Source organism: Centroberyx gerrardi, chromosome 20, assembly GCF_048128805.1.
Source record: "Centroberyx gerrardi isolate f3 chromosome 20, fCenGer3.hap1.cur.20231027, whole genome shotgun sequence".
NCBI lineage: Eukaryota > Metazoa > Chordata > Actinopteri > Beryciformes > Berycidae > Centroberyx > Centroberyx gerrardi.
This window is the reverse complement of record NC_136016.1, coordinates 18,448,259-18,472,175: the sequence shown is the minus strand read 5'-3', so window position 1 is coordinate 18,472,175 and position 23,917 is coordinate 18,448,259. Positions and strand designations below refer to the sequence as shown.

At 41.7% G+C, this 23,917-nt stretch overlaps 2 protein-coding genes across 2 annotated transcripts; both read right to left on the bottom strand.

Annotated features, from left to right (window-relative positions):
• Positions 1-1,359: 1,359 nt before the first annotated feature.
• LOC139932812 (gap junction delta-3 protein-like) lies at positions 1,360-4,218 on the bottom strand. Its single transcript, XM_071926714.2, has one exon. It carries the CDS (start codon positions 4,178-4,180, stop codon positions 3,317-3,319), a length of 864 nt encoding a protein of 287 aa, XP_071782815.1. The 5' UTR covers positions 4,181-4,218; the 3' UTR covers positions 1,360-3,316.
• A 3,159-nt stretch (positions 4,219-7,377) lies between these two features.
• On the bottom strand, positions 7,378-23,394 carry top2a (DNA topoisomerase II alpha). The gene is made up of 35 exons (XM_071926692.2): positions 23,308-23,394; positions 22,478-22,624; positions 22,151-22,241; positions 21,963-22,026; positions 21,673-21,818; positions 21,361-21,458; positions 21,054-21,266; positions 20,227-20,400; positions 19,775-19,876; positions 19,469-19,606; positions 19,230-19,368; positions 18,964-19,121; positions 18,390-18,515; positions 18,041-18,151; positions 17,363-17,468; positions 17,114-17,223; positions 16,654-16,746; positions 16,431-16,545; positions 16,186-16,307; positions 15,547-15,695; positions 14,454-14,685; positions 14,206-14,340; positions 13,814-14,014; positions 13,422-13,617; positions 13,015-13,106; positions 12,762-12,905; positions 12,429-12,512; positions 11,739-11,948; positions 11,205-11,325; positions 10,570-10,728; positions 9,697-9,877; positions 9,484-9,536; positions 9,262-9,381; positions 8,589-8,827; positions 7,378-7,807 (listed from the first exon to the last, which is right to left on the bottom strand). The coding sequence occupies exons 1-35, from the start codon at positions 23,323-23,325 to the stop codon at positions 7,658-7,660; spliced, it is 4,737 nt and encodes a 1,578-aa protein (XP_071782793.2). The 5' UTR covers positions 23,326-23,394; the 3' UTR covers positions 7,378-7,657.
• Between the last annotated feature and the right edge of the window lie 523 nt (positions 23,395-23,917).

Genomic DNA, 23,917 nt, shown 5'->3' with positions numbered 1-23,917 from the left:
CGGAGGAAAGGGGAAAAGTTTTGACAGTAATCCTCCTCGACTCTTCCTCCTCTCCCTCTCCACTGAGAGACAGAGCGGTTATATAAAACACATCTACAATTCTGTTCTATGCACATCAAAGAGCCAGCACTTTGCAATCTGCATATATGCTGCGTCCAGGGAACAGTGGGAGGGGTGTGTGTGCTGTGTGTATGTGTATGTGCATGTGTATGTATGTGTGTGTGTGTGTGTGTGTGTGTGTGTGTGTGCTATATGGAGGAATGTTTGAGTCAAAAATAAGCTTCTTTGGAGAATGTTTAGATTACTTTTTGTTTAGATGAGGCACTTGGATCTGCGGCTGCTTAAGTCTTCAAAAGACCTAATGTTTTGTTTTTTTTTCATCATCTGAGAGTGCTCTCATCACTGCAGCAATCATTAAAACCAAAGAACCATTCAGTTTAATTTACATGGCGCTATAACCCTTTTCAAGGTGTAATGGGCTCGGCGAGACATTACAGTGGTTCAGTCTGAATCGTCCCGACAGACGAGAAGCGATGCTAAGAGGTGCTATACATGAATTAGCAGCAGTGTTATGTGTTATGCAATGGGTCTGGAGCAATCAAGAATAAAGCCGCCCCTGAGTTTTGGTAATGACTTGAAAGCTCGGATGCTGTCATTTGAATTATGTGGCCGCAGATGAAGCTGTGTTGCTGAGTGTGAGAGCTTAATAATGCAAGCGAGCGATGGTTGTCTGTTGCACTGCTGCCATCTACTGGTCACTGACTGAGCTTTAGACAAGGAGGCAGGGGGAACAGCAGGTTAGATTGTTTCTTCAGATTTGGTGTTGGGATCAATTTATTTCAGTCAACTCAGGAAGAGTTTTTTTTAATCAATATTAAAAAAAAAAAAAAAAAGATTCTTACAGGAAATGGATATTGTGTCAATTGCAAATGAATTTGATTCATTTCACATGATTTACATGGTTTTATATTTTCATGTTTGGCTGCAGTATTTATAATGGCTTCTTTGGCAGTTGGCAGATTGAATTTTTGAGATAAATGTAAGCTATAGGCTCTCCGCTCAGTTTGCTTCTTTACAAAAACAAAACTATACAGGAATACGTAAGTATCTGACATGTCTATCAGAGATCAATAGGAGAATAGCAACATGCATTGAGCTCCAAAGGAGAAGTATTTACAAGCGTTTGTGTTTTTGCCCACTTGGTTAGTCTTATAATTTTGGATGTGATATAACTCAGTGACTGGGAGGTTAAAGTGCAGATTGCTAACTTTAATTTCAGGGAAATCAAGGTATTCAGCCATATTAGATGAATAATTAAATTATTTTCCCAAAGATGTCATCAAGAAAATTATTAGGGAATAACAACCAGCAAAGTTCTCTTTAATATTCAAGTTGTGCAGGTGAAGAATGATGATTTGAGGCTGGTTTGATATCTCTGATCCTTGTTTACTCACATTCCTTTATCCAACCATGTGCATCCATCATACTTCTTCCAAGTAATTTAGAGCAAAGCAGCACGACCTGACGATAACTTAAGCATCTGGTGGCGTTAATGAGTTGATGATTTCACATTGCATAGCACAAATCATGAAGAGAATCCTTAAACATGAACAAACATCCATATTTCTCTCATTGTTCATTTGACTTGGTTTAGAAATCAAATTAAAGTTGAAAAGCTGCACATCCCCATTCAGTGTGTCTTTCCAGATCGAAAATTCTGGGAAACAAACCAAAACCAAAATAAAGTATGTTGCTGTCTTAATATTTATACAACTCCTTGGATTAGGGAGTGAAGTCATAGTGTGTTGACAGTGTGCAGTTATTGAGTTATTGATGTGCTGAACAGCAGCAATAAAACACTGCATGTGCTGTGATAGTGACTCCTACATTGGCCAGTGGCAGGTCATGGTGGCACTAAATCAGAATGATGTCTGATAAATAACTGACAGAACAGAAAGCAAAACTACTTTACTGAGGTCTTCAGAAGTTCAGGAGCGGCCTGCGTCTTGCCAAACCATCAAAGACAAATGAGAACAAGGCCATTTATTTTGATAACAGATGAGCTAATTCCTTGGCAGAACTGGATTGTACATTTTTACACCAAAAAAGACATGAGATGAATTTTAATCATGTGTTCTTGAACATCTAAAATGGATAAGGCAAAACTTTGTACATACAGGGTGGAAGACGTTAAAGCGACAAGCAGCTGCATGATCGGTTGGTCAAGTGGAATTAAACAGCCACAGTGGATTTGAAAAATGCTGCTGAGCCTGTTTCTGTAGTTAAGGGACTAACGTTCAGTCTGACGGATTAAATGTTGAAATGCTATAGCCATGAAACTGATCACACCCACCACACTCTCTCACACACAAATGGAAGCAAGAGTTTTTGAATTATCCCATTTAACATGCAGTACACTTACAAAGAGTAGAAATTAAAACAAGCATTATACTCCGGCAGAAATATCCATTAGAGAAGTGGCATTAGAAAGTACAAGGTTATGTCAGCAGTCAGACATAATGAAATGTGTTTATTTACTGAAATGTAAAGCATCAGCAGAAAACATAATGCCCTCATTTATAAAAGTTAGCAAGTCATGATTTATAAAAAATATCTTTAAAATCATCAGTGTAAAACAACTGTCTCTAATTTCCTGTAATACACCAACAACTACTACTAATCTTTATCACTATCCAATGAAAGGACGTTATTAATAATTTCATGTTTTTCCCAATCACCTTCATTGAAATCAGATGAGATGATGGAATCTAATACGACAATTTAAGAATGAGGCCCAGTGTGAGCCTCTCAGTGAGATAAAGCAGAATACTTTTTGCTCCCTGCTGCAGTCCAGCCTCCTGCTTCTGTGTCTCTCTCTGCTCACTTTCCTGTCTCCTCACTTTAAACACCGCTAACACACTTAAGGAGGGAGGGCTGTCTGCTCTCCTTAAAACAAAAGAAAATGGAGCCATTGTTATCATTGTTACATGATATCAAGTGACTTTTTTTTTTGTTTTGTTCCTAAGCCGTTTTGTGTTCATGTAATGAAATATCAGACCAAACAGGTCTCTTTCCTGTCTTCCATGCGTCTGCCTTATCATCTCCATCAGTCTTGTTCTGACGTCTGGTAAATTTGCTCACTTCCTCGACTGTCCCACACGCATTTCCTCATGATGTCGCCGTTGATAGCAGGCTAGTGAAATGTTTTTAAACTGAAATGGCACACACAATTTATCAGTATTATATATCTATAGCAAGCAGCATTCAAATCAAAATGAAGATACTGTGTCAGGTTGCAATTTGAATCGAGGCCCTTTCACACCATGAGTGTCCTGCTGCTCAGGTATTTGCCGCTCTTTTGCTTATGGCCAAAGCTGGAGACTTTCCTGCTGCCGCCGCTCCTCACCGACCCTCCCTTCAGCCGCACGCTGCCGGGCACGCTCTCTGACATCGTCCTCCCTTGTGGTTTTCCATCTTCCTCCGCTTCGTCCTGCTTGAGGTTGTGCAGGTTCTGGCAGGCGCAAGAGCGCTCCTCCCGGCGAAAACGCTCCCGGCTCGGGCAAAACCACTTCAGGGAGGCGTAGCAGACCTCGACGAAGCTGGAGATGGCCGACACCACCCCGACGGCGAAGTAGAAGCACAGGAAGATGGTTTTCTCTGCGGGGCGCGAGGTGAAGCAGTCCACCGTGTAAGGGCAAGGGAAGCGGCTGCAGGGGAACTGGGCCTCCACCTTGAAGCCGTACAGCCACCACTGGCCCACCAGAACGCCGACCTCCACCACCAGGCGGAAGGCCACGTTCACGATGTAGAGCCTCCTCATGCGCAGCTCTTCCCTGTAGGCGCTCATCTGGCTGAACCTGGAGCTGGTCTTCGTCTTGTTGTGGTGGTGCATGGCGTACATGAGGAAGAGCAGGGAGGGCGTGGAGATGAGGACGATGTGAAACACCCAGAATCGGTACTGGGAGATGGGGAAGGCCATGTCGTAGCACACCTGCTTGCAGCCCGGCTGGAGGGTGTTACAGGCGAACTCCTCCTGCTCGTCCTCAAACATGTCGCTGGCCACGGTTCCCAGGATCAGTATCCTGAAGACCAGCATGATAAAGAGCCAGAAGCGGCCCAGCATCGGCGAGTGGGCCTGCAGGTTGTCAAAGAGCCCGCCGAGGAAGCCCCACTCCCCCATGATGGCAGCGCTGTGACTGGGATGAACTGTTGGATCTCTGGGGGTTTATCCGCTGGAAGTCCACCTGTCTGTCTCCGATCAGACGCTCTCTCTGGTCCTCAGTCCATTTTTAGCATCATATTCTCTCCACTTTAAAGTCCCAGGACATTACAGTCTAAACAGGTGAATCTGCAGGTCAAAGGTCAAAGGTTGGCCCTTAGTTTATGTTCAGAAAGTGGAGAAGGGGATCGCGTTCCAGTGACCTGAAACAAAAAAAGATCAATACATGAAACGTGCAACCTAAAGTCACTGTAGTTAAGCATAACACCCAAAGAATAAAACAAAATGACAAACTTAAAAATGTATGAATGACTCAATTTTTCTTTCGATTTCATTTACCAGATGAGTCATAAATTGTTTCGTTGTTTAAGGAGACAGTGAAGGAAAAGCCTATAGAGTTAAATTCCAAAATTAGAACAAAAAACCCCAAAAAACTGACACCTGTTTTCAAAAAATGATTGTTGCCATGAAGGTAAAGCACATTATCAGTTACTATTAAAGGTGAATCATTTAAAGACCTTTGCTTATAAAATAGATATTCTAAGGACAGAATCAGTGTTTTAGAAATAAAATGAATTTTGAGTAGTATTTTTTTCCAGAATGGATGTAAGACTATTGCCATTTTGAATGAAACCCTTCATATAATAAAAAATAAAAACTCAACCCAAGTCAGTACCTGTTCATGTAGTCTTTCAGCCCCAAGTGCTAATTGTCAATGGTCAGTCTGTCAAATGATCCTCATGACTGAACCGCTCCTGTCTGCATGTAATCTTTAAAGTCACAGCGAAACCACAATTTGAGATCATCTTGCTTCCTTAATGCGATGTTTTTCCTGTTGGAACAAGATATTGGGGTGGGCATCATTCAAAAGTCCAAACCAATGAGATATCAAGGAGATAAAGGAAGTTTTATCTGATCAAAAATCAAAGTTCAATACTTTATTGCCATTTCAGCTTGGCTGACTGGAATTGACTTTGGCAAGCTCACTTAAAACAGACAGAGGGACAAGAAAGGTTAAAAATAAACCAGAAGTAAAACACATAGAATGCAAAGTAAGACATGAGGTAGAAGCAATAAAATATCATAAACTAAAAGATATGTACCATGGAGATAAAAACACCCACAATGCCCGTCATATTGCACACTTAGATCTGACCAAGTGTCTGTAGTGCCTCAGCAGAAGAGTGAAGGAGGCGGACGGCTTCTGGATAAGTGTTATTTCAGAACCTAGAAGTTCTGGTCTTAATGCTACCGAGTCTTTTAAAAGAAGGTAGGAAATTAAAAAGCTGCTTGGCCCGGGTGAGAGAGGTCCTTAAGGATTTTAAGGCTCTTCCTTTGTGGTCTGGTTTGGTTGATTTCAAAGATCACATCCAATAAATCTGTGACGGTTTTATTGGTTGGATTTTTTGTCACACATGATAAAGTCACCACTAAACATTTTATGGCCATTTTGATTTGATTTGGATATACAAATAACAATTGACAAACAATTTTTTGTTTTGTTTTTTGGCATAAATTGTCAAATAGATGTATGTAATGACAGTTAGAATGAGCTAAAAAGGCAAAAAATAAGTCATTTTTCATTTCAGTGACTTTAAAGGATTGGCTAGAGAAGAAATTTGATCAACAACACATTCTTGATTTCCTGAAGTTATAGATTTTTTTTTAAAGTTACATATGTTATGATGCATAAAAGACAAAATGTCACACTTGTCCACACATATGAACTACACTGTCAGAGCACCACATCCAACTTTCTTCTACACTCTCTGGTTCATCAACAAGCTGCTGCTTGTGGAAGCAGGCTGGCTGGTTGAGCTGCTCTCCGCTCTACTGAAGGATACATCAGACTTGTGCCACTGGTGACAAGATGACGAAACATGCTCAGCCTGAGGCGGTTCATGTACCTGATGAAATCTCAACATGTGCAACCTAATCTCTCTGATGAGGATTAAAGATCCCGTCTTGGCTCTTTGTTCACTTTGTCTTCTTTTCGCACCGAGGGATCCTCAGACGAACTGAAGAAAAGTCTGAAACAAAAAAAGACAAAAAACCATCCATTCAAGCCGTGATGCCCATGTCTATACCGGCTTGCTTAGGGTCCTCTGTTTCTCCAAATGGCATGAGTTTAGGGTTTGGTAGGGCTTAATGACTGAGAGGGCGGCAACGGTAAGGAAATTCCTGCTGTGTCCTAATCTGTGGCTATCAAGAGAGCCAAACAAAACTGATGTTTACTCAAGAGGGGCGAGCTCTTGATGAGCACTTGAAAGCGCTTCCTTAATGGCAGGAAGGATCTCAGTTATAAGCTGTGCCGTCATAAGTCCAGTCTCTCAGGTCACGAGGGCCAACACGCCGACATCAACCAGTGGACACAATGTGCTGCAATGTGGGGACCTGATCATTTATCTTTGCACAAAGCATCTCTGATGAATTGGATGTGCAAAGAGAGAACTTCATTCAGTTCTCTTTAATTCAGTAGCCCTCTGTTAAATGGCATCTGAGGTAAAAACATTTTTGAGTCAGTGTTTCAAAGAGATTTGTTTTACATTTGTAATAAAATTCTGGTTTGATTGCCTCCCCATGGTTAATACTTGGCAGGACATTGGGACCAGTTCAACAAGATATTGAATGCTTACACCCAAAGCCTGAATGCTGCACTGAAAAAACTAAAAAGAAAAAAGATTTTAACTGTTTAGTTTAGATTCATGGTCAAACATCCTACTCCTATTTCTAGATACTGTAAGTAGACAAACTGTTTTATGAATCAAGACAAAAGATACTCTGAAGGATTAATTTGGTTATGCAAACAATTTGAAGTGAAAATATTTAAATTTCTGCCAAAAACACCAACTGCAATGAAACAAAGTGTTACTTACCCAACTGGATATCCCAATATGACCTGTTCCCAGTTATAGCATAGTATTTCTACAATACATTAGGATGAAGCTCCTCCCTAAAACATTTGAATAGAGGACTTGCCTGTTAACACTGAGTGGCTGGTGTTCATGTCTAGTCTAGCAGGGGCATCAAACTAGACGCTATATTTCAGAAGACGTTAGCCCTCAAGCAAGTGCTTTTTAAGTCCAACCACACTGCACAAACAATACAATATAAACAAGTAACTTTATTTCACAAAAGAACATACAATGGACATCCACTGAAATATTTACAAGACAAAACAAGAATAAAGGATGAGAAAAGTTGTACAATGAACCTCAATTTGATTATTATTATAATTTTTTTTAAGTATTACACTACAAAATCAATGTAAGCCTTGAGTGTAAATGCAGTCTGCTTCAAGTGTTACGAGGAAAGCGATGGTAACTATATGGCACTAAGTACATACAACTTAATAAAAGACAGGTCTTTAACACTAACTCTAAATGAATGAACACGTGGGGACTGGACTGACTCGGTGGTTAGATAATCCACTAAAAATCAAAAGTCTTCATCTGAGTCAGAGTCCAGAGCGTAGGTTATAGGTTTCCTGGCTCGTGACGGCTTCTCCCTCGGAGCCGCGGCTGCAGGAGCTGCAGCTTCCTGGTCTGACACCTGGAAGCTGTCGTCCTCCTCCCACCTCTTGGTTTTCTACAAGGACAGAAACAGAAAATTAATGGAAAATGTGTTTTAAGAAGTATCATAGTGACTGCTGCAAATGCTGCATTTGGCATCACAATTATTATTTGGAGGAAAAGGGAAAGGGAATGTGAAAACAAACCCCATGCCAAGTAAAATATCGCTGCCCCTTTGGTTTATGAAATCTTTTCAAAACCCACTGGATAAATATAAAAATGCATGGTGGTCAATCTGAAAACAAGGCTGATTTTCTTAGTTCCTGAAAAGAGAGATACAAGTTTTTCACCTGACAGTGATGATATACAATACCGAATAAATGAGAACCACCAATGGAAAAAAACCCTGACACCTACTCTTATAAAATGATTACCAACATGAAAGTCAAGCACAATACAATATCAGGAGGCCTTGTATCATCTACAGTTTTGAAAAACTGACTGAGGAATGTCAGGCAGTAAAATCTTTCCAAAAATCAATAGCATTTTGAAACTAGAAGGGCACTTGGAGAGCGCAGACCTCCACCAAGGTTCGTGCTATTATTGCTTGTTCGTGAGTCGGATCCGGATCCGCTCCAAAATTTAATGGGTTCTTCCTTGGCCCATGCTACACCCTTCCACGAAGTTTCATGAAAGTAGTTTTTCCGTAATCCTGCTAACAGACAAACAAACAAACGGCACCGAAAACATAACCTCCTTGGCAGAGGTAATGAAACCCTTTAAATAAATACTCTTCAACTGCCTACATGTCATCAAACACACACAAGCCTAGAATCAGAGCCTGGTCCAACACCGACCTTGCTGGTGGCAGTCGTTTTGCCCTTGATGCGGGACATGAGGTTGTCGGAGCTGCTGTCCGAGTCGTCGCTGCCCACAACCTGTTTCCGTTTGAGAGTGGGCTTCTCCTTGACCACTGGGGCTTTAACTTCGCCCTCCGAGTCACTGGAGTCAAATGAAGGAACCTTCTTCTTGGCTGCGGTTTTGGAGGCAGGTTTGGGCTTGGACAGAGCATCCAGGATGGACGGCTGCTTTACATCTATGGGAGTCACAGGGTTAGGAGTTAGAAACTAATTTTGAAACCAGTATCTCATTACAGTATGTTTTTGGCTTCTTGTAAACAAATTATGCTATAAAAGGTTACATTTGATTTAATTTCACTTTTTTCCAAATGTCCTCCAGCCCACGCAGGCTTACAAAACTTTTCCACACATCAGGTTTCAGTTTGAATATGAAAAAAAACATATTCCTAAATAAAATTAGGTATCACACAAACAAAGTGTGTTAATGTTTTTCCCATGCTTTACAGGTTAAGAATGCCACAGTGAATCCACCTTTTCTAAAGCTAATGGTATTTGATCTAACCTTAACTGTGAAAAAAAGATCTGATCTTTGGCTTGTGGAAGTTTTCTGTGAAAGACAGTATGAACCACATTTAGCTGTTCTTATTACAATTCTGGCCCGTTTCAATACCTGCAGCCTTCTTCCTGGCCACAGGGGGTTTCTTGGCAGCGGCAGGTTTCTTGGGCGCAGCCTCTTTGGCCTTGGGCTTAGCTGGAGGCTTGGATGCAACCACCGGATCATCAGACTGAGCTGCAAGAACAAGTTCAACACAGAGCTCATAATTAAATCTCAGATCCTAGCCCTAACATTTCACAAGCTCAACACATGAGGGCATCCAGGGAAAATACTTACAGCTGGATTTGCTTTCTTTCACCGTTTTCAAGCTGCTCTTTGCCACTTTCTTCCTGCATAAGATAGAAGTTTGACAGTTAGATTTAACGTAAAGCAAAAACATCGGACTGAAAATGTGATAAATTCATCATGTGATGTTTAATTGGCCATGATGTCAAAGCAGACAGCTTTATGCACCAAGTATGCCGTCCTCGGCTTCATACTCAGACTCACGTGGGTGCTGGAGCTTTAGGAGGCGGGGCTGGGGAGTCCATGTCGCTGTCAGTCACGGCGCTGGGCTCGGGGGCGAAACTGGTGTCGTCATCACTGATGACTGCTTTCCTTTTTGGAGCATCCTTCTTCCCCCAATCATCAAAATCGTCTTCACTGCTGGACATACTATACTTCAGTGCACCTTAGGAAATGGGCAACAGGATGGGTTGGATTAGCACTGTTGAATGTTTCTGTATTCCTAACATCCTTACAAGTGCACGCAAACAAAATGTTACTGTTGTTAATTACTATGGGAATTAGTTTCGTAGTCACCCTCTACTTCTATTTTTACAGCAATTAGAACCAGATGTTTGTTTTACTAGAGCATTTCCGCGATTGGTCAGTAATCAAACAGCTGGAGCAAAGTACAATTAGGGGTGAAGTGAGGAAAGAGAGCCAATTAGCCTTAGGAAATGAGTTTTATCAGTGTTTGGTTTAAACTCCCTTACATCGTTGGAGTGATTACATCTCGTCTCACGGGATATGCAAGGCAGCGGTTTATATTAATGTTCTGTCTGTGAAGGCTCCAGTATGTCAAGTTTATTACATTCATTTAGCACCGTCATAGGCTGGGGCTGACACTCGAGAACGCAATATCAGATATTTAATTAAACAAACGTAAAGCTCAAACTAAAAGGCGCACATTCCCCTGCCATCACTTAGGGGATCTGACTGACTGTGGCAATTTGAATCTCAGCTGTCAGATGAGATAGGATCCCGAAGGTGAGTAAGGTGGGTAATTTCAGCAGTAGAGACTAGATAAATAAAATTACAATAGATACAATGGTCAAACTGTCAGTGATGTCAACGGTCAGGGTCAGCTAGCAGCCTCACTTTTAGTTTTGCGCTCAGCCTTCTGCCTGGGGGCAACCACCTCCTCCTCTTCCTCCATCTCCCTGTCGGACCAAGACTCCTCGTCCGAAGATGCGTTCTTCTTGGACCGCTTCGTCACAGGCTTGAACTGAAGGGTGGTCTGCTTGCCTGTCTTTGATACTGTTGTAGAGAAATGTGTTTGTGGTGTTTTGATGAATAAAAATGCATCGCAAAATTCAGGGATCAGGGTCAGGGTCAATAGGTTATTATCCTGTTATTATTAAATATTATTAGTCTCAGTGATTTTAAAAGTAAAAATATTTTACTGCATTTTTTGCATCTCATCTCAACATCTTGAGTATTTTTAACTACAGCAGACACTCTAACTTACAGGAAACGTTTCAATATATGGTGTAAACTAAAATACATTATATAAGACAAATTGTGCAGTCTACAAGGTTATCTGATGTGTGTGTGCTCATAAAAACAGCACAAGGCCCATAACAGTTAATGGTGAATGCATAAATACAGGGCAGATTTTTTGTCAAAACCAATCACCAAAAGGAGATTTTCAGGCACCACTGACTGAACTTAAAATATTAATGTCTAATGGAACTGCATCTTCAAGTGTTGTTAGAGTAATATGTCATCCTCACCTTTTTCCTTGGCCGGGGCTTTAGTTTTCTTGCTCAGCCGTGCGGCCAAGCTCATCTGCTCAGCCGGCTCCGCATTCTCTCCATCTTCTTCAAACTCCATCTTCATCACCACATCTTCACTCTAAGATAAGAGAAAGATGATTTTTATGCTTACAATTCAAATATATCAACATTTAATGGCACATCACCATGGCTACACAATTTATCACGTAAAATGGCATAGCACAATTTTTATTTCTGCATTAAATAAATGTAGAATACTGACATATCAGCAGTATTTAAATATTTAGAATGTCTGCTTTAGTTTAAAATGGTCAAGATGCTGATATAAAATGCAAAAAGTGTAGAAAATAATTTTGTTCCTCAGCTCATCAAGACTAATAATCATAATTGTGATTAACAATCAGGATAACAATGTCTAACAAAATAATCCGATTGGTTCTTTATCCAAAATCATGTGTACAAGTCACACTATAAACTAAAACAATCAGAGTCTAGTGTGATCTATATAAATATATATAAAGAAAGCCAGACCTTGATCTTCTTGCCCCTCTTGCCCTCTCCTTTAGTAAGGCCAGCCTTCTTGTTGGCGTCGGCCTTCATGGTGCTGGTGATGCGCGGGATGACACGGCGACCCTGCGGTGTGGGCATGGTCTCTTGCTTCACCTTCACCACCTTGCTCTTGCCACCCTTCCCCTTTACAGCGGGCATGGCGGCATTCTCCCTTTCTTTCTCCTCTGTGCGCTGAAGACAAGAAGGAAAGAGATGAAGGAGATTCAGGATGGAATTCAGGTTTCTGCATGTTTCCCCATTTCAAAATGTCATACTTTTTCCAGACAGATTTGAAGATTTTGGTCAGTGTTCAATATGATGCATGCTAATGGTGGCTAGGCAATATGCCTGTCAATTGTTACTCTATAGCTGAAGCTATGGTGGTAAAAACTGACAATGTGAAATGACTGTAGGTGACTGGCTATGTTGAAAAGTTGTAGACATATGTGTATCAAGAAAGAACAACCATATTGTCCAGACTTTTACAGACATTTTGAGCAATTCACATTTTTTTTTGCAAGACCTGGAAATGCTAAAATAAATTGTCCATGTTTCCAGACCTGCAGAGGAACCTGGTGAAACAGGAGGGACTGAGGAGCTGAAGCAAAGTTTTGCAGAATGTATATGGGGCATAAAAAGTTACTTTAGTGTTGATAGGTAAAGGCCCATTACCTCCAGTTCCTCAGAGAAAGCAGCCAGGTCTTCCTTCCACAGGTCAGCTGGATTCTTCTTCTTTAGGGTGTTCAGCTCCGTCAACTACAGGACAGCGGTTGGGTCAGAAATGAGCAAGATGTACCCAAGATAGACCAATTCATCAAATCACCAATCTCACACAAGTCAGTTTACCTGGCAGTTTTAAAAAACAAGCACAGAATCATAACATCTTAACATCCTGATGGACTGTAGCCCACTTAGTTCATCGCTCTAGGAGCATCACCAATCTGCCATTTCAATCTTTCATTTTAAAAGATATGATAAGTCAGTAAGACTGGATGAGTATCAGACCTTAGTGTCCCTCTGCTTGCACAGCTCATCTTTCTTCTCTTTGGTCAGGTACCACATGGGCATACTGAGCAGGTAGTTGTAGTCTGGCCCGCTGGTGTCCTCCTTCTCCTCCTCCCCCTCTCCATCCTCCATCTCCTCCTCATTCTGAGAGCAGGAACAGAAATATACAATGTTATTTGTTCAGGTGGAAGCTGATCTTCTGCAAAGCCGTTTCAATCATACCAAAACCAGGAAACTATTCATGGTGTCCTACCTTCTCTTGAGCCTGTTTCCAAGCTTTGACTGGGTCAGAGTCGTAGCCCATCTCCTGCAGCATGCGAATCAGCTCCTTCTTTGGCTTGTTCTCTGGAGGTGAACAGACAGATCACGTGTTTTTGAGCAAAGAAAGTCAAAATGCATTCTCCAGCTGCACGATTATGGCTACAATGCTAATCACAATCAATTTTCTAGATATTATGATTGCAATTACTAATCTTAATGATTTTGGGAACAACATTTTCAACTACAGTAGATGTTCTAAAACAAATGTTTCAATATAGCTGATATGCAAATATTCAACAATTATTAATTGTGGACACAATTGTGGCTTTCTTTGAAATTAAACTGTAGCAGTGTTTGCTTCAACCAGAAGTCATAACTAGTTTGGAATGAGCCACGAACCGATGACCAAGGTTCCCTGGATCTTCTCGAGGATGAAGCGGGCCTGGTTGGTGAGCTTGGCACTCTCTGCCCCCAGCATGCCAACCATCCAGTCCTTCCTCAGCACATAGTACTTCATCCTCAACTCAAAGAAGTCCTTCAGGATGTCCTGCACCAACTCATACTTCCTCAGGCTGCCCACATGGTCAAACAGCACCTAAAACAACAAGGACGAGTCTCAGGTTGAGAATGGTTTGAAGAAATGTTACTCTTTAACAAAGCTAGTCACCAGTAAAGTCCTCCACCAATGTTTCTTCACATCCTTTTGCTGTGCTTCATCAAAATGCACTAGAGTAGAATGAGTAGAATTTGATGCATCAAATCAATACGTGGACGTGTGGGGCAGCCATTACCATAGAATTGCAGGTGAGCGGGTTCTGCAGCTTGAAGACTTTGTGGAGGCCAGCAGCCTCCGCCTCCCTCAGCTTCTCCTCCGTCATCTTGACCACAAAGCGCACGGTGGTGTCGGTGTGGTACTCCTTGTAGTCTGTGATCAGAGCTGGGACCTTTTCTGTGCCATTCAGCATGGGCTCCAGCACGTTCTCCTTGTAAGGCTAGACCACAGAGGAGAGGATGAAACGGACATGGAGTATAATAGGGATAATAGGATGGGTCTCAAACAGTAGTTTAATAAACGAAAAAATATGAGTTTCATTTGATATGGCGTGTATTTAACAAACAGCATATGATGAATGATTGAATGAACTCAACAGATCCCTAACAAGGGTAAGGCTTTAGTGCTAACCTGTGTCCAGGTTTTGACAGGCAATTCAGAGATCTCGATGGTGGTGGAGTCAATGATGGCAACTTCTCCGCTGTTCATGTACTGGTTGGCCATCAGCTGGTCAATGGTGCCCTTGAAGCCTTTGTAGTTTGGAAGCTGCAGGAGAAAAAACAAGAATATTTTTAGTGTCTTTGTCACTGGTTCTGCACATCCTGAAGACATAAGATAAAATACATCAGAAACCAACAGCAGCCATTTCCTTTCCTCACCATGGGCAGCGGCTCCTCCCCGTTGAGCATACGGTGGAGGTTGTTGACGATCTCTCGGACATCGTAGTTGGGGAGCTTGCAGGCCCAGCCTGTGCCGATGCCATCAGCACCGTTCACCAGCACAATGGGGATGATGGGGATGTACCACTCCGGCTCCACACGCTGGTTGTCATCATAGTTGTACTTGAGCAGGTTGTCATCCACAGGAGGGAAGACGAGCCGAGCCAGAGAGCTGCAGGGAAGGAAATGTGAGCGAAAATCTTGAGTGAATCACTGACTAGGTCAAGCACTAATGGCATTTTAATCGCTGTTAATATTCTACAATTCCTTACTGTATTTGTTGCTTTAAATCCATTTATGATTCACATAGCTGCAGGTTACCGTTTTCTACAGATTACATAATTATAACTTATATTATTATTAGATTATTTCTGATAATGTATGCAAATTCACATGTTGAATAATCAAATTGATGTTCACATTTAACTGCATAATAATATAAGGTATGATAAAAATGCAATTATCAAATAATATTCTGATCTAATTTTGTGAGAGGTTTTAATTAGTATTTGCTTTTGATCATGAATTTAGAGAACAGAATTGTGTATCACGATAACTTAATATCATTTTTTTTTTTTTTTTTTTCAATGTTGTATCATGTACTTTAATGATTGTTGGAGCATGTCAGGCAAGACAAATTTCCGTGAGAACGGACAATAAAGTATTATCTTATCATTTCAACATATGATCCTATTGAATGATGATAAATGATAATATTGAATTCCAAACCTTACTGTCTTGACTGAATGCTGATAATGGCAGGGTAACATGACAACTAAGCCATAATCATTTTAAAGCTGAAAATCATTCATCGTGAAGACTGAGTGGGTGTACAACCACAAAAAGTCACAGGTCACCTGCCTCAAATGAACAATATTTTTTCCATACTTTTGAAGACTTCTTGTGCAATTCCAAATGTTTCAAGACCTGAAAATTCAAAAATGTATTTTCCATACTTGCATACATAATTCTCCAGACCTATGTTGGAAGCCTGCAACTTTCTATTATTTTCAGTTGATATGAGGCTGCTGACCTGAGCATGGTGAAGATGTATCGAGGGCTGGCGGAGTCTTTGCCGCCGTGCAGCCTGGTTCCAAACTGACCCAGAGGCTGCAGCAGGTTCAAGTTGTTGCTTCCCACAAAGTTCTGGGCCAAACCAACAATGGTCATCATCAGAGAGACCTGGGAAAAAAAAAAAAAAAACACAGAGGGCACAGAGAGTTGAGAAGATCAAATCTGCAGTATTAACAAAACTGCTATGGGTGTGTAGAATGGGCAGTATAGGCTAGTTTAGCATGAACATTTGGTCTGATATAAATTGAGCATGACTCCCCGTGCCCACCTAATTTAACTTTTATTTAACCAGGTAATCCCACTAAAATTACTCTTTCACAAGTCCTGGCCTATCAAGTCAACATAAAAGTTGCTGGTGAGCAAACAGCAGAATACAATCCAAGTCAAATAAAAAGGGAAGAGCAAAGTAAAAATGTTCAATATAAACGCAACAATAGGCAGTATTGTATTTGTCAAACCAGCAGGCTAATGGGCCGATCCTGTTTAAATGTTGACTAAACAAAGCGAAGAAAGCTCTTTACAGAATATGCCACAAGATCCTTCATTACCAGTTGAAAATCACTAAAAGGCCAGCTCTTTCGGTTTAAAATTATCTCACCTCTCCATGGTGGTAGGCCGACATTTCAGCCACGGAGCCAGCCAGCTGAGCCACCTTCACCTCCCGCTTGTCATTCCTCTTGAAGCAAGAGAACAGCACCTTCCTCTGGCCTGGCTTCATACCTGAGATGCACAAAAAATACATGCACGCAGACAGAATAAATGCAAAGCCACTCTCTACACCTCACACACATTAGAATTTAAAGTCATGCATTTGTTCCTGGTGATTGTAATTGTATCACGCACCATCCACCAGGCAGGGGATCGACCTCTCATTGTCAGAGTTGGAGAAGAGCACCAGCTCCTTGTTGACGAAGTCATTGTAGGAGAGAGACGTGGTGGCCTGACCATACAGGTACTCCTGTGCAGAGAGCGCAACAAATACAATGAAACCTAAGAGGAAAGCGTAACGGAGCACACAGTTAACCTTCAACGGTTTGGACGCCGTATGAGGTCATTAATGACGTACCTCAGGCAGGTTGTGCTCCCTGCGCTGGCGCCTGTTGGTCATGAAGTTGGTCAGCCACTCTTTGCGCTCTTCCACCTTCTTCTTGCTAAAGGCCTGGCCGAGGGAAAAAGATTTAAAAATTAGATATGGGCATACAAATTGCCGACTCAAAGGCAAATATCCAGGCAAAAGCTCATATTATATGCTAATTGTTAAGCTAGTCAATATGTTAGAAGCACTCGTTTTGTCATTAAGAGACAATAATGAATGAATAATGTTGGGGCACTGTGGCCCCAATTGGTTGCTTGTAATTTTAGTCAGGAATTACAACTTATTCTACTGTTGCACTCATGGCAAATTGCCCTGCATAAGAACATCAGCCAAATGCCTAAAATACATTTTATAAAGTTAAGAGCTTTATAAATTTAAGAGCTAGGAGTCTTGATGACAGGGACTGGGGAATGGCTGGAAAAGGTCTTACCAGGGTGATAGCCTCATCGTCTTCAGGTCCGGAGTACTTGAATGGAATACGATGTCTCTGCATATCAGAGAAATACTCCTTGGCTTCCTGCGATGTGCTAGTTCCCAAACCTAGATGGACATAAGCCAAGGGAGAGACCCCATCAGATATAGTAATATGCTGACAGACTCAACACTGAGGATATAAAAGGCCAGGTATGATGTGGCTTACTTGTTCTGCCTTACTACCACACAGGGGTTCGAGACAAACCTTTGTAGTATTTTATTTTCCAAGATTTTAAGTTGGGCTGGTTCTCCTTCCACTCGTTGAATTCAGGGATGCTGTAGAAAGACATCTGCGTTTTCTTGAGAGAGACCTAAATATAATAAATTAAAAAATAAGTTTGCGTCATTATTGCATGTATTTTCTACTTGTCATTTTGGTGGTTGCCATATGCGACACAAAAAGATGTTCAAAGCAGGGCTATGATGTGACCAACATAAAACAGGAATTGTGAAAAGGTTGAGTTTTTTTATTTTTTAGATATGAATGGTAGGATTGTCCCACAAAAATTAGGAAAGGCTGCATCCCTTTCAGAAGCCATTCAGTTCTGAGTGTTTCAGTGTTTTGTCACCAGATGGCGGTCTTGTTGCGTATTCAGACAGACTCCTAAGTATGTTTGGGTTTCCATTAAGGCTGGAAATCAACTTTAATCCACACTGTCTGATAAATGGCCAAATTCACCAGCTACTTCCATTCGTTTTCCAGCCAATTAAATTATATAAAACAGAACAGGACCTCAGAATGGAAGCTGGTTCCTTGTCAATGGCTGCCAACTTATCGGCCACAGCCAAAACTTCACCAGCACATGGCGGGGGTTGATATCCCTCCCTAGTGTCTATTGCAGACTTTTGGTGGGTTTGCTGTAAACTAGAGGGGGCTGAGTACCTTGATGATGGGGGTGATGAACTCTTCCAGGAAGTTGTGGCGCAGCAAAGACGGCCAGTTGTGGTGGATGAAGTTGATCAGCAGTCCCTTGATGTGGGAGCCATCTTGATCCTATTGGAATCACAAAAATACTCAAGTTATAACTTAAAAATGAGAAGTGGACAACTATTGTCAACCTCAATGCTAGGTAATAATGAATGAAAAGCAGAGTTTATAGTGTTTTTTTTTTTTTTACAGAATGCATAATAAGGAATAGTAAAATAGATAAAAAAGGAGATATAAATTGGAAACAGTCAAAAGAAAAGTGGCTGAAAAATGAATAAAATAGATAAATAGGCTGCAAGAGTACCTGATCTGTCATGATCATGAGCTTGCCGTAGCGCAGGCTCTTCAGGGACTCTGGGTCGCTATAGTTCTTCTTGTACTGGAGGCCCAGGATTTTGATGATGTTGTTGATCTCTGCATTCTCCATAATCTGACAGGGGGAGCCAAACAATTTCCACTCTCAGTTGCTTGCTAAACTATAACATTAGTGTGACAGAGGATCAACAGTGCAGTTTCCCATCCCCCCAAACAGACAGACAAATCCAATACAAAAATCAATTGCACCTATTACTGCCTCAACTTCCAAATATGCTGTCAGAATGATTATGGAGTCTAATGATGGCTGCCTCTTTGGTTGAACCCATTCTACAGGGGGGATAATACGGCATTCTTCATTTAGCTTTTATTGTAGTGTTTTGTTATGTTGCTCATTGTGCCTCTAGTTTGTTGCTGCTGTAATAACTGTCATTTCCCTTCAGAATAAATACAGTACGGTCCATCTATCTGGTCCTCCTGGCCCCTGCCACAGTGCAATATGCATCCGCAAAACCAGGCAGCTGCCATCTAAGCACTTTGTTTGTTGTGTTGGAGGGTCTAACCTGTTTGTGCGAAGCCTCCCGGACGTTGAGCATTTTCCCCCTAAGAGGAAAGACCCCATAGCGGTCCCTGCCCACCACACCCAGCCCAGACACAGCCAGTGTCTTGGCTGAGTCTCCCTCGGTGAGGATCAGCGTGCAGCCTGTGGAGTTCTTACCACCTGCCAAAGGACATGGTTATCACAGGATGCTTGTCAGTTATTTTCCCTCTGATAAGGCTAGAACGTATTTACAGGAAAAACGTCCAAAAAGAGCTTGGTGTACAATACCTGCATCGTTGGCATCATCCAGTTTTGGCACTCCTTTGATTTTTGTGTGTTTGACAGCTGAGCACTTCTTGTTGAGCTGCGACTGAGCCTTGAACTTCACCCAGTTCATGATGCTCTCCACAATCCCGCAGGAGGTGGTCTGAAGAGAACAAAAGAGAAAATGAGGAGGAACTAGTATGCTCAATTCAATTACAGCTCAGAGTGCATGTCTGTAGTGTGAGTTGGTTGTTAATTTGCACCTGTTTAATGAACTTGTCACTGAGAGAACATTTGGAACCAAAGTTCTTCTGCTGCAGAGTCATGTTCTCTTTGGTCTGGGAGTCGAAGGTGGGGTTCTCAATCAGACAATTGACAAACAGCCACAGGTGGTTCTTCACCTGGATGGAGAAGAAGTGGAACATATAGCATTCTGCTAACAGAGACACCATTTACAACATTTTCCATTCTACTACTCAGTACAGTTCCAGCAATTACGGTGGCACCGGTGCAGCTGGTGTAGTTGAGCAAAAGGAACTAGATCTGAGTTTTCAAGAAGGGAACTGTACCTGGAACGGCTTGACGACCACCCCAGCCTTGTTCTTCTTCTTCACCACCTCAATGAGCTTGGTCACCACCTGGTCGGCCACGTAGTCAGTGTGCCTCCCTCCCTGGGGTCCAGAAGACAAACTTAAGATCCCATTCACAGAACGCTCTCATAAATCTTCATCATAGTGACACAAAGTGGCTGGGACAGCAGCCAAACTTGTACTTTGCTGCCAAAAGGAACACGGCCTGCTAATTCAGTCAATCCCAAAATGCTTTATAGCTGCTCTGCGATGTAAATTCAAAACAAGGCTGTCAAAATGGAACAAAATGAAAATTGGTTCTCAGTATTCCTACAGGCTACGGACCCAATTACATTCTTCATTATTGTGGCACGGAGGTCATGACTACCTACTCTTTGTTACATAAATGCACTACAGTATATCCAAGTATATCTAATACACTGTGACATTACCTTGGTGGTGGCAATACTGTTGACAAAGCTGACTTGCTGGAAGCCCTTCTCGCTCATGGTGAGGCAGATCTCCCAGCGCTCGTTGACCACCTCGTGGACCACAGTGAGGGGCCCGCCCAGTTCATCCACCTTGTCCTTCAAGTACATGTCCACGTAGCTACGGAAACCAGTCACCTGGGGTACAAGAGGAGGGGGTGTCTTAGCATTGCGTCTTCACAAGATTAACCCCCTACACACTGACGCAATGACTGCATCTCAAACTATAAACAATAGCTAGATAAAAATATAAAACTTTATTTGTATAGCACTTTTTTTTAAAACACTTTACACAGTGCTTAATCAACTTAAATGAAACTGTATTATCATGAAATAAGATTAAAGAAAAAAAAGTAAAAACATGGCACCACAAGATAAAAGCTAAGAACACAGACAGTGCCAGTTAAAATCCTAGCTGCCATGTTTTGTACGAGCTGAAGACTGTTGACTGATGCCAGAATAAAGACAGTTACAGTAGTCTAAATGTGAAGAAATAAAAGCATGAATGACTATCTCTCCAGATTACTAAATGATCAAAAAAAATTCTGTAATTTTAGACATGGTTCTTAGCTGAAGGAAGCAAAACTTCACAATTTTCTTTACCTATATAACAAAGCTCAATTCAGCATCAAAAATTACACCCAAATTTCTGGCAGCTGGCTTCATGTTGGTAGATTATCAAGTTCATTATGAATCTGGTTAAAGATATAGTAGATATAGTTGATAGATGGATGAAAGAAAGAATGACAGGCAGAAGGAAGAGAGAAAAACGAAATGGCATGTTAACTTACTGGCAGCCTCTTGCCATTAAAGAACACGCGGACACCCTTGGTGGCCCCGGCGATGTCATAGGCCCGCCGGGTCATGAGAGCCACTGTGTCCTTGTCCAGGATGCTCATCTTGAACTTGGCCAGATCTGGCTTGAAGGTGATGCAGGTGAACTCCTCTCCGTCGAACGGTTTGATGTTAGAATCCCCGGCCCTGCCCATGTTGTCATACCAGGTCTGTAGGGAACATGGGCACAATGTAAGTCGGGGTTAAGCCCTTAAAGGTTAGGATGATTAGACTGGAACAGTTGCGGTTCAGTCTCCTTCCCACCTGCTTGAAGTTCCTCTTAGATTCCTTACAGGCCGTCTCTACAGTGAACTTGGTGCTGAAGATGTTGCAAAGCTTAGCGCCATATCCATTACGTCCACCTAGAGAACAAGCATTTTGATGAAGATACTAGTTACGTTTCTAGAAAAAGCAGTTTTCTACCAAGACTGAATGCTGAACATGGCTGTAGCAGGTTTAGTGCGAAGCCCTGAATGCGTCTTTAAATATCTCATTGTATGTGTATATGTGTAGTGTAAATCAGGCTTTACTAATGAAACTGAAGTGAGCCCACAGATTTCCCCTAAGTAGTCTTACCAGTGACTTTCTTCTCGTCATCATCGTAGTTGCTTGAGGTGAGGAGTTGTCCGAAGATGAGGGCAGGCACATAGACCTTCTCCACCTTGTGCTCCACCACAGGGATACCCTTCCCATTATTCCACACACTGATAATGTTGTTTTCACTGGAGAAAAAAAAAGCACACACTCATCATGTGCTATTGTGATAACACTGAAGATAGTTAACCATTTGTAAGCAAAGGGACACGGAGGCAGGCTGAAAATATATTTTGAGATTTTAAATGGGTGCGCAACGCTCTCATACTCACATATCAATGTTGACCTTGATGCAGGACATGCTCTTATCCCTCTGCTTGTTATCCGCAGCATTCACTGTGGGGAGAGTAACAAACAAAAAAGCTGCTTCATAGTCTGGTAGGTTTACTATGAGATGGCTAGCATTTTGCCTTTTAATCTCATATACAATTCAACACAATGACAGGTGTTTTCTACTCACCAAGGATCTCATCAAAGATCTTGTAGAGCCCCGGTACAAACGTCACATCACGGCAGTTCAGTCCTTCATCCTCATCATACACCCACATTTGCTAAGAAGAGAAGTCAACTGAGTGATTACAAACATCATGCATACATGTGTGGAATATGAACCATTCATGTTCTTTCCTCCCAAGTGACATCCCTCAACACTAAGAGCATAATTCTCCAGGGAAATATCCACCTAACACTGCTCCTGTGATTTTCACCCATGAACTAAAAGCAATAAAAGGTGATTTAATGTAGCCATCAATTTCAGAGACACAGACATTGCTGTCTGGGTTCTTACCTGAGTGACAGGCTCCACAGAGCCAATGTAGGTGTCCGGTCGGAGCAGAATGTGCTCCAGCTGGGTCTTCTTCTGGTAGATCCTCTCCACTGACAGCCGCTTAGGATCCTTCTTCGTCTTCTCCACCAGCTTGTTCTCGAACAAGCTCTGTTGCAAACAAACAAAACAGGGTTTCCTTTTGTCTCTTAAATTGCAGTCAAGGTTTCCAGGGATGCAAACTCATGGAGAGTGAAAAGGGTGACAGATACCAGGGCAGACACAAACCCACTCAAAAAGGTGACTAGTTTGCATCCCTGGTTTCAGCAGGGATCCTATTCGTGTTACAGCTGCCTCCATACATAATAGCCAAGATCTGCCATAACATGTCAAATTTGAAGAAGTAGTTCCCCAGGATTGGTCAAGAAAGGTGTTAAAGCATCTAACGTTAAGCTCATCTGAATGTAGGTATGTGTGCAACACCGTGACCGAAGTAACGTTAAGACGGCTAGCTTAATATAGGAAGGCATGCATTATTTTTAACCATTTCTCAAACTTTTGTGAGGCACACTAACGTTACTTCCCGTAACGTTAATCCCCATGTTTTGTTCGCAACGTGCGTCTACGTTAGGTTAGTGACTATTTGTCAAACATTGTCAGATGTTCGCATGAACAATAACATCAGTGCAAATTAATTTCATGTTTTCACACTATAACGTTACGCCATAAATATCGTTAGTTTGTGTTGCTAAATCTGCTCGTTAGTAGCCAGAGTTAGCCAACTTAGCTAAAAGACAGTCGTTGCTAAGTTTTGCGGTAGTTAGCATTAACAGTATAAACCCAAGTGACGGTACCTTCAGCGGTTCAGCCATTCTTCTTATGTTTATTGTCGAAACCCCGGTACTTGTAATACAGACTATAACGTTAAGTACTATATTTTCTCCGGCTAACTAAACCCTAATAACCGCGGACTGCTACTAGCTATACTGTTCTCTCTGGCTTGAAAATTCGAAAGTCGGCAAGTCTTCTCGCGCCAACTGAATGGACCAATCAAACGAAGTCCCTCTTGATTTTTCCATCCAATGGGAAACTCAGACACCAATAAATCCCTCCTTTTCCAGTTAAACAACAAATCACCGACGTTAAAACAGAACAGAAGTCCGCCCACTTTATGTCTGTCGTCCAATCAGCTTCCCCTAACATCCAAGACAGCCCCGTCCTTTGATAAAGTCGTTTTTAGTCGGATCATTCATTTGTTGTATTTTATGCAAAACTTAATATGCCAAATCAAATTCATGCTGCAATAAAGGCATTATTATAATGACATTATGTTTTTCAACTGAACCCCAATACACAGGGTCTCGTGCACGTGCATGCGAGCACGCGCTAATGTCTTTCTGCCAGTCGGATAGAACATGTGCTGAGAAAGTTAGTTTAATTGCCATGAAATAATCTATAACTGGG

What these genes read in the sequence shown, in the direction of transcription:
- LOC139932812 (XM_071926714.2), bottom strand. Translation starts at nt 4,180, where the DNA reads ATGGGGGAGTGGGGCTTCCTCGGCGGGCTCTTTGACAACCTGCAGGCC.
- top2a (XM_071926692.2), bottom strand. An exon ending in TGGTCGTCAAGCCGTTCCAG is followed by an intron (nt 19,607 to 19,774) that starts GTACAGTTCCCT and finishes TTCTCCATCCAG; the next exon opens with GTGAAGAACCACCTGTGGCT. An exon ending in TCATCACCCCCATCATCAAG is followed by an intron (nt 17,469 to 18,040) that starts GTACTCAGCCCC and finishes TATTATATTTAG; the next exon opens with GTCTCTCTCAAGAAAACGCA.